At 26.5% G+C, this 10,749-nt stretch overlaps 1 protein-coding gene across 1 annotated transcript; it reads right to left on the bottom strand.

The window, feature by feature from the left end:
• Positions 1–5,536: 5,536 nt before the first annotated feature.
• LOC122859660 (vascular endothelial growth factor receptor 1-like) lies at positions 5,537–9,044 on the bottom strand. Its single transcript, XM_044163345.1, has 6 exons — positions 8,978–9,044; positions 8,041–8,168; positions 7,949–7,973; positions 7,608–7,725; positions 7,339–7,514; positions 5,537–7,026 (listed from the first exon to the last, which is right to left on the bottom strand). Exons 1-6 carry the CDS (start codon positions 9,042–9,044, stop codon positions 5,537–5,539), a joined length of 2,004 nt encoding a protein of 667 aa, XP_044019280.1.
• Positions 9,045–10,749: the final 1,705 nt, after the last annotated feature.

Here is a 10,749-nt window from a genome sequence, read left to right as displayed (position 1 = left end):
ATTCTCTGACAAAGGCCTGAAGCAGTATTGCCCAGTATTGCCAACTATTATTGCCAATTGACCCAATGTTGCCCATTTCAATTCCCAGCATCCCATTTGCCAGTGCATACTGCAGTCTTAGCAACTAAACACGTGTTGACAAAAAAAATATATATATACATACTTTTTTTTGAAAACATTACTTAATTTTTTTGTGTTAATTTTATTGAAGATAATAAATTATATTCAAAATGAATTTAATATTTAAATTCTTGTGTTTTTCTTTATTTTCATTGAAAGGAAATTGTAGTGAGTATTATATAATTTATTTTTTTAATTGAGCAACAAACGGCAAAATAGAGATGATAAAATTCATAAAATAGATAATTCAAATGATATAATACACTGTTTTTTTTTTATTGATTTATAAAGTTTAATTATAAACATAATATAATTTGTAAAAAAGTGCAAACAGCATGGCTCATCATCACGTTAACTTGACCTCACCTGTGGATTACTTGCCTCAGGTTGCATCGTTTATATATAGCAACTCACGTGTGAGGACAAGTTCACGTGGTGATTAACTCGCGTTCTATTGAATTTATTATTATTATTATTTTAATGTTATTATAATATTAGTGTTCATATAGAAAAAAAAAAAAAAAGATACAAATAATATTAATAAATGTTATAATTAAAAAATATTTTTAGAATTGGTTTTCAAGTGTACAGGGATGATAAGCAGAGACACAGCTGCAGCTGTAATGTAATAGATAAAAGTGATCAACTTGTATGTTCATGTTCAGATAATATAAATGGCCGCAATTCTATTTCATTTATGATGAATTATTATCATGCACGTCCTACTCAAGTAAGCTACAAATTGTTCTCTTGAAAACTTAATATTTGTTTTTTTTTGTTCTATCAAGAAACCATGGAGAGATAATAACGATATGATTATTGAGAAATCATACGACAATAAAACAATAACTTTAAAAGAAAAAAAAAATATCTTTTGGAGATGAAGGACATTATGAATGTAATCATCATGATGATTATCATAATGCTCGTATATATATCTGGGTTGAAAGTAAGTTTTAATAATAATTATCATTTTAAATAAAAAATAAATAATTACATTGATAGATTTTTTTACCTTGGAAAATTAGTAAGTGTAATTACAACTTCACCAGGTTCAAGTAATTTCATTATTTCTTGTCTTCAATTATTCACATTTATTTCTATTTTATTTAAACCATCAAAAAATCCATCATAAAGCTCACCTGGTGTTCCGTCAATCATGGAGGATGCATATTTATTGTATATATATACGCATTGTTTTGTAATGTGATACATCGGATTACATATTAAAAATTAATAATAAACAAAAAGAGTAGAATTGTTAGGTTCAGCCTAAAAATAAAATAAAATAAAAAAACTAAAAATTGATGCGACAATAAATAAAAGACCACAGTTTTCTCCGACAAGGCCACAAGGGCCCAAAGCAGTATTGCCAATTGGACCCAAAGTACCCCAAAGGACCGCAAAGGACCCCTTGGTGCATTTGCCAAACACTGAGTTGGTAAATGGAAACTGTTAGAGACTTGGAGTCAAGAAGGACCAATCTACCATAGAAATAGCTAGTTTGTTAGATATAAAAATGAAAAAAATTTACTTGAAATATTAGAAACGACTTTTTCACCTCGACGATCAACGAAATTTCTAGCAACATTTGGTGTTGGATATGTTGTTGGTTTAATAAAATTAGGTCAACCAAGCCTGATAAAAATATTTTATTGATATTATTTTTAATAATTTTAAAATAGAAAAAATTAAATTGATAAATTTTTTTACCTTGGAAAATTAGTAAGTGTCATTACAACTTCACAAGGTTCAAGTAATTTCATTATTTCTTGTCTTCAATTATTCACATTTATTTTTATTTTATTTAAACCATCAAAAAATTCATTTTTGTAATGTGATACATCGGATTACATATTAAAAATTAATAATAAACAAAAAGAGTAGAATTGTTGAGTTCAGCCTAAAAATAAAATAAAATAAAAAAACTAAAAATTAATGTGAAAATAAATAAAAGACCACAGTTTTAGAAGATTTTTTTATCGACTTGAGGAAAGAATTCTCTGACAAGGCCACAAGGGCCCAAAGCAGTATTGCCAATTGGACCCAAAGTACCCCAAAGGACCGCAAAGGACCCCTCGGTGCATTTGCCAAACACTGAGTTTGTAAATGGAAACTGTTAGAGACTTGGAGTCAAGAAGGACCAATCTACCATTCTACTATACAATTTTTTGGTTATTAAACACGTGTTATCAAGAACAAAAAAAAAAAGAAAATATATCTTGAAATTATCATTCAATATTATTGTATTAATTTCGTTGTAAAAAATAATTTATAATCAAAATGAATTCAATATTCACAATCTTGTGTTTTTCTTTATTGGTATTGCAAGGAAGTTCTAGTGAGTATAATTTTTGTTTAAAATGGCAAATTAAAAAATAATATAAATGTTAGAAAATTCATAAAGTAGATAATTCGAATAATAATAAACTGGTTTTTTTTTTTTAAATGATTTTTAAAGTTTTTTTATAAATAATATAATTTGTAAAATAGTGCAAATAGCATGGTTCATTACCACGTGAGTTGCATCAGGTTGCATTGTCTATATATATCAAGAGCAACTCACCTGTGTGGACAAGTTCATGTGTTGATTAACTATAGTGTTCTAAAAAATTGATTATTTCAATATTATTACGATATTAGTGTTCACATAAAAAAAAAAGATACAAATAATAATAATAAATGTTATATTTGAAAAATATTTCCAGAATTGATTTTCAAGTGCACAGGGATGATGAGCGGGGACTCAGTTTTATTAAATGAAAATGATCAACTTGCATGTTCATGTTCAGATAGTGTCAATCAACACAGTAATCTTTCATTCACAGCAAATAAATATGACATAGAACCTACTCATGTAAGCTATTTTTTAATTAATTATTATTGGAAAAAAAAAAATAAAACAAGAATCAACTTGTTATTGTTTTGAAAGCCTAATATTTTTTTCTTTTGTTTTATCAAGAAACCACGGAGGGTTGATAACGATATGATTTTTGTAAAATTATACGACAATAACACAATAACTCTCAAAAAAAATAAAATGTCTTTCGGAGATGAAGGATATTATGAATGTTATAGTGATCAGCATGTCATGTATAATACGGCTCGTATATATGTATGGGTTAAAAGTGAGTTTTAATAATGATTATCATTTTAAATAAAAAATAATTGCTTGAATATTTATTTATTTTTAATTTTCAGCAAAAAAAAGTTTTTTTTCGGAGGTAACATTTCTAGAAACAAGATCAATTTTCATTGGTTCCTATGAATCTCATCTAGAACTTCCTTGTGTACCAACTTCACCGTGCTATGACGATATGAAATTATTTAAAAACTCAGAGGTAATTAATAAATTAATGCAAAAAAATCAAAAAAAATTTCTATTTCTCAAGAATATTATAACTTTATAATATTATTATTAATTTTGTTATATTTTTTTTCTCATTTGTAGGAACTTAAAATAAATGAGACAAACGGTGTAAAATTTAATCCTCGAAAAGGTTTCACGATAACCAATCGAAGTTATTTGGATGCTCCTATTAATTTTACTTGTTCAATAACAATGTATCGACGTACAGAAAGTGTATTATACCATTACACGAAATTTGACAAAGTTGTAGTTACAATGGTTAACTAAAAAATAAAACGTCAGAAATTTAAAAATAAAACAGCTGTAATAATTCAGTCTGATTAACTTATTGATAATAATTGACATCGTGGATCGATTAAGAACAATTATTTTGCAATAAAATTATTAATTAATTTCAATGAAATAATAATTTATTTATAAATTTTTTTTGTAAATAACCAAGTAGACGAATTTAAAGCGAAATTTGCACAAATTTTTACCAATTAATACCTTTTTTTGTACATAAAAAAAAGATTAAAAATTAATTAAAAAAAAATAAAAATCCAGAGTAATAGAAGTTTTTTTTTTATCTTGACTTTAGAAAAGAATGCTTCGACAGAAACCCAAAACAATATTGCCAACTATTATTGCCAATTAGACCTAAAGTAGACCCAAAGCATCCCAGAGTCTCGACTACTGAACACGTGTTAATTGAAAAAAAAAAAAAAAAAAAAATTTGTCTTGAAAATATTACTCACTATTTTTGTATTAATTTTATTAAAGAAAATGAATTTGATATTCACAATTCTGTGTTTTCTCTATTGTTATTGCCCGGAAATTGCAGTGAGTATATAATTTATTTTTTAAATTAAATTAAAACATGGCAAATTACAAATGATAAAATTGTTAACTCGGCATCATCTGTGACTTTATTGCAACAAGTTGCATTGTCTATATATACAATAACAAATGTACATAAAGATATAGGTATATAAAGCATCTAGAAATTGTATGACTGATCGTGTTATGGCTGTCAGATGTGCATCAGCAAAATGTCTACTTGAAATGTTAAATCATGCACCATTTTTATATACAAATAATATTTTTGAAAATATTTTTTATTTTCAAAAAATTTTAAATTAATTAATAATACATTTATATTTTAATTTTAGAATCAAAGAGTTTTGACAAACTTTAAAAAACAAATTACACCACAGTTGAATGAATTTTTTGCTGCTCGATCATGGGTGTTCTTTCATCAATATAATTTTCTTCATGATGAATTGCAAGTGATGGATCAACATTGTAATAATTTAAATTGGTTTTTCCATACATATCCAAATAACATGCCGCTGATGATTCCTTCAGTAGCTTTCGCAGTTTTAATTTTAAATCAAAAAAACTAGGACGACCTTTGGGATCATTCTTCCAACAATCTTGCATTAATTTATAAATGGCCTCGGTGGAATATAGGGGCTGTTCCAGTCTGTATCCATCTAACAATTGGCGGTATTGTTCTTCTCCATCCATCTCTGGATATGGAGTACCAGCCAATGTGAAGAACTCCCACAAAACAACCCCAAATGACCACACGTCCGATTTTGTCGAAAACAATCGATGCTGCATTGATTCGGGGGCCATCCATTTAATTGGCACTGGTGAATTATCTTTTTTTTCATAAATGCCATTTTTGGGGATCCTTTTAGCCAGACCGAAATCACTAATTTTGATAATATTGCCATCAGTCAGCAAAATATTTCTAGCCGCCAGATCACCATGGAGTACCTTGAAAAATAAAAAAAAAATTAATAAAAATAACCAAGCATTTTTAAAAGCAGATAAATTTTTACATTGACAGAATTTTATTTATCAATAATAAATTATTAAAAATTACCATGCAATTGCTGAGATACTCCATGCCTCCGGCAACTTGAAATCCCCACAGAATCAAGTCATTAGTACATATATCTTCACAAATTAATTTATTATCACTGAGAAAAAAAAATAAACAGATTATAATTTACAATAAAAAAATATAATATTTTTTTTAACAAATAAAATATCAACTTACTCATTTTTGATAGCATCACTAGTTTGTCTGCCAATTGAACAATTAATATTCCCATCATTATCAATTTGGTTGATGAAGTTATTTTTGTTACGTTGTAAATAATCATGTAGATTTCCATGACTACAGAGCTCAACAATAATATACAATACACCTTTAGCAATATTTTTGGTGCATGCACCAAGTAGACTAATAATGTTTACATGTTTTCCCACATCTTTCATGATTTCTAATTCACTAAGTAGTGCTTCTTTATTTGATGGATCACTTGTTTGCTTGATCATTTTAACGGCAACAATTATTGTATGCTCATCGCCACCAATTCCATTTGCTTCAGCTTTATATACAACACCAAATGTACCACTTCCTAATTCTTCAACAAATTTCAAATTATCAGATGAATATTCCCATTGTTCATCATGTGGTAGACATTCAATTCTATCTGGAACTGGCTCAGAATCTATTTCTTCATCACTTGATTTTTTACATTTTAATTTATAAATAAAAATTATTATACACATCAACGATACTGCTACAACAATTATGATAAAAGTTATAAATACAGCATTATCAGATATTGGCTGATGACCAAGTGAATATGATGTTTCCAGTTGTAAATTTTGAAAATTCATTATCTCACCAACACGGTTTTTTACAATACATTTATATTCACCAGTACAATTTCTATGTAAACGTATAATGTACAATTCGGTATTATTGAATGTGATATAGTTACATGTGCTGTTAATTTTTTTTTGATTGATCAGCCATGTTACTGATGGCACTGGGTAGCCACCAGCATAGCACTTCAGCATAATCAATTGAGCTGTATTTGAGTCATATGTTACTGTTGTCTTGTTCATATTTGTGTAAATAAAATATGGTGCCAATTCATCATAAACAGTGACATTGATATTGGTTTGCTCGACCATATTATCCTCTACTTTTCGTGCTTTACATGTATACAGTAATCTTTTGCTGTTTGGTACTGACTTTATTGACAAGGACGAACTATGACTCAATTCAGTTGTATTTTTTTGTATCATAATATTATTATCTGAGACTACTTCTGTGCCATTTTCATTGTACCAATTAACTTCTTTGTACATATACAATGATGCTAAGCATGTTACTCCAAATTCATCACCAGAAATTATTGTTTCATCATATTTAGTAGTACCAAAACCATTTGGTACATCAATCATCCTTATTTGTAAATTTTTTTTCTCACAAGAATTATCATCTTGAGTAATACATACTTTACATGTTACATCAACCATTTTTGTAACATTAAAAATGAATTTTTCTGTTTTTTCAAATAATAGACTATCGTTGTCCTTACTAGTTTGGTAATTACGAGTGCGAATGCCATCAACAATCCATTGAAATTTTGGAATGGGAAATCCAGTTGCATAGCAAGACAATTCTGCAGTATCATTGATCATGTAATAATTTTGTGATGTATTCATTGCTTTAATAACAGGTATTCCTATAAAAAAATAAATTAATTAGTTGACATTCAAATATATTTCTATAGAAATAGTAAAAATATAATATTTTAATGAAATAATTTAATAAGTACCTTCAATAACTAATGGTAGACTTATTATTTTTTCTACATCTTTTAGGGAAGTTATTTTTACTTTGACACTATAATTGCCAGCATCATTCATTTGAACGTTATTTATTATCAATGATGAATATATATCATTGTTTTTGATAAAATATTTTCCATTTGAATTCAATTGAATAATTTTAGATCCATCTGGGTGGAACCATGTTGTGTTTGTTCTTGCATTGCTTTCAATGTTGACCTTGAGAATAACAACATTATTTAACTTTGAGCTATAAAACTCTTTAGGTGTTGTTAAGCTTATATTTAATGCATCAACTCCATGAATTGTTACATGGACTGATGCACTTTTTTCACTATTAACACCTCTCGTGATACATTTATACTCTCCAGCATCATTATTGCTCACGTTCAACAAATTTAATTCAATGGTTTTTTTTTTATGTATCGAGTTGTTCTCGCTTAGACGAGATTGTAATTTTTTATTTTTGAATGACCAGTTAAATTCTTTTTGGTCTTCATCTATGTCATAACGTATTGTACAATTTATTCTAATATCATCTCCTTCCATAACATTTACTGGATCGTTTATATGAATTTTCGGCTCATCAGTATCTAAAAATTAAAAATATATTAATTAATTTTAACTTAAAAATAATTTTATTATATTCCTTTAAATATTTTATCAGTTAGACTTAATAGCAACCTTCACGTATGAAATAATATATTGTATTTTCTGTTCGATTCTCTGTAGTTATGGCACATACATAATCCATAGGGTCATTAATATAGGTTTGATTCCTTATTTTCAAGCCTTCTTGCCCATCATATTTAATACCATTCGAATTATTAAATCTAACTTCCTGTAAATTAAAAAGAAAAATGTAACAATTTTAATGATAAATTTCATTTTATGTACTTATTACTTACCTCTGAATTCACAAATAATTGAACACTATATATTTGAGAAGTAGGTTTACAGGATAAAATACGTTGGGGATGAAATACATTTTCACTTATTCTTTCGACAATATTGGTTGAACTTTCATGGTTTATTGCTGGAAATAAAAACATTTAATAGTAATAATTATTTTTATTTAAAATCATTTAAAATTAACTCACATTTAACCGATATAAATATTTTGTTTGTGTTTCCTTCTTTGTCAGAACATCCATACCATCCTGAATCAGAGTGAGAAGCATTTATTTTTTTATAAATTTTTTTTTTATCATTATTTGGTGGTTCATTATGAAAAAATATTCCATTCTAAACAAAGAAAAAAATACATATATTAATTATTAATTTAAATAAATAATAAATTTTTTTTTGTTTTTTTTATAAATAAATATCAAATTTTAAGCTAACAAATATTAAGCCTTTGAGGCAACAACAATTTATTATATTTTTTTTATATAATAATATTAATACGTATCAAAATACAACTTACGGGTCTATTTTCTACGGGGTAGATAAGTTTAATGTTGTCAAAATCGATTTCATCACTTGAACATGAAAATTGGATAACATCATTTTCCATTATTTCAGCATCTTTTCCATTAATTACACCTGGATATTCCAGTTGTAATGCTGCAAAAAAAAATCATTATTTTTTGTTATTATTTTTTTGTCTGTCCATGGTTTTATATGGTATTGTATTTTTTTTAACATTCTTTCTGGTGTATCATTGAAGATCAGAAAAATGTACAACAACTTGATGATACATTGATGTTAATATATTTTCATGTATTTTAATTTCAGCTTCAATAATTGATTTATCCTCTGGACTAATACCAGCTGTTATTTTTTCATTTAATTTAATAATTTCATTATAAACACGATGAATTGTTTTAATAATATTTTTTTTACGAAATTTAATTTCAACAATTCCTTCTGGTTCAAGTACACTACCACGTCTTGTTGTATCAGCCAGCATTTCCATATGTCTTCAACAACAAAGAGACAATTTTCTCCTGTCCACAGTACTTTGTCGAAATAATCCACGAGTTATTTATGATTCTTTTTTTTTTATCTAGGAAAAAGCAGTCTAATAAACAGACTCGTTTCATTAAATTGTTACTAAAAAATAAAATAATAGAACAATAATATTAGAAATGAAAAATAAAAAAAATAAAAAACAACAACAATCGCGATCATTTTGATAAATAAAATTTCTTGGAAATGAATAAACAAAGTGTTGAAATTATTCTGGTGTAAAAATTTTCACTTCAATTTTGCTTTTCACACAAAATACTCTTTGTTTACTAAAACAAGTAGTTAACCACTAACGTCGTTATTATTTATGAATATTCGGTGCATTCTTCTGTTAAATTAGATTTACTCACTGGAAATTTTACTACAATTTCTTAAATGTGTATAAAATTTTTCTGGGCCAGCGTAAAAGCAAAAAAAAAAAAAAGGTAATATTGATGAAAAAAAGAAAAAAGAACAACTTCATCGACGTTTTTTCATTTTTGCTATTTATACATTTTTTTTTTTTTTTGTGTTGAAAGATCAGTAGATTGCTTGTAAATTTTATATTGCAACAGTGCAGAGTTTCGTCTTTAATCACTCCATTCACTATCATCATGTTTTTTTTCACAGTTTTTGTTTGGAAGTTTATGTACAGAGAAGTTAATGGTTCATGGACCATTTGCTAGACATATGTTGAACAAAGAAATGGAAAAAATAAGAGAGCAGAACGAGTCCTTTATGTATCTTACCGAAAATTATAAATTCAATTTATACATAAAATTCAAAATAAACAAATAGTTATATATTTATTTACTTGAATTTATTGAATGATTTTTTTTTAATTATTTATTTTTCATTATAAAAAATAATAAATTAAAAATTGAAAGCCTTTTTTAATTTAGTTTTTTTTTTCTTTCATTTTTTTTTACAAATTATTCTTTTATATAATCAATCAGTATAGAAAGAGATTAATTTTAAGAAAAATTATGAAAAAACAAGGAATAAAAAAAAGCAGCTCTGCCATTTTTTTTCCTTTTTTTGAATTTAAATCCTCAAAAAGTAAAAAAAAAAAAGTTTATATTTTAAAATAATAAAACGATGGAAAAATTTGGAGAGTTGCCAAAAAAAGAATGGAACCAAAGATTGAGTCTGCGAGGAAGTCGACGCAGTCATCAGATACGTTTTTATATTTTGTAATTAAAATATATAAATTTTTTCTATTTTAAATAAATATAGTTTACTTGATGAAAATAAAAAAGTGGAAAACCTATAATGGAAAGTAAAATAATATCAATATTAATATAAAAGGGAAAAAAAATGTAAATGGCTACGTCAATTGGAAGCGATAAAATGTTTCCGGTAAGATTAGAATTAGCATGAACTTGCTATTGCAATAGTCGTATTACCTCGACCATGACAGACACGAGGGAACCCGATTACAGAATGTGCGATAAGTTGATTAGAGTCAATTGTATAAATTCTCTAGCGGACAATTAGAATTAATTATAATTGTAAATTTTTTAGTTTTTCAATTTGTAGGGAAATTAGTCTAACTTTAATTTCTGGCAAAATTTCTTGGTAAAATAAATGACATAAATTAAAATATACTTTATTTTATGTTATTTAAATGACCTCAAAAATTTACTTTGTTTTATTACTATTATTAT

Source organism: Aphidius gifuensis, linkage group LG6 (genome assembly GCF_014905175.1).
Source record: "Aphidius gifuensis isolate YNYX2018 linkage group LG6, ASM1490517v1, whole genome shotgun sequence".
In the NCBI taxonomy this organism is placed as follows: Eukaryota; Metazoa; Arthropoda; class Insecta; order Hymenoptera; family Braconidae; genus Aphidius; species Aphidius gifuensis.
The sequence above is the reverse complement of the archived record's forward strand: the minus strand, read 5'-3'. Positions and strand labels throughout refer to the sequence as shown.

Excerpts from the sequence above, each read along its gene's own strand:
- LOC122859660 (XM_044163345.1), bottom strand. The coding sequence starts at position 9,044 with ATGCTGGCTGATACAACAAGACGTGGTAGTGTACTTGAACCAGAAGGA. Across the intron at positions 8,169-8,977 it reads AATTGTTGAAATTAAATTTC|CAATAAACCATGAAAGTTCA; the intron begins GTAAAAAAAATA and ends TTTTATTTCCAG. Across the intron at positions 7,515-7,607 it reads GACCAAAAAGAATTTAACTG|CAATAATGATGCTGGAGAGT; the intron begins GTCATTCAAAAA and ends GTTGAACGTGAG.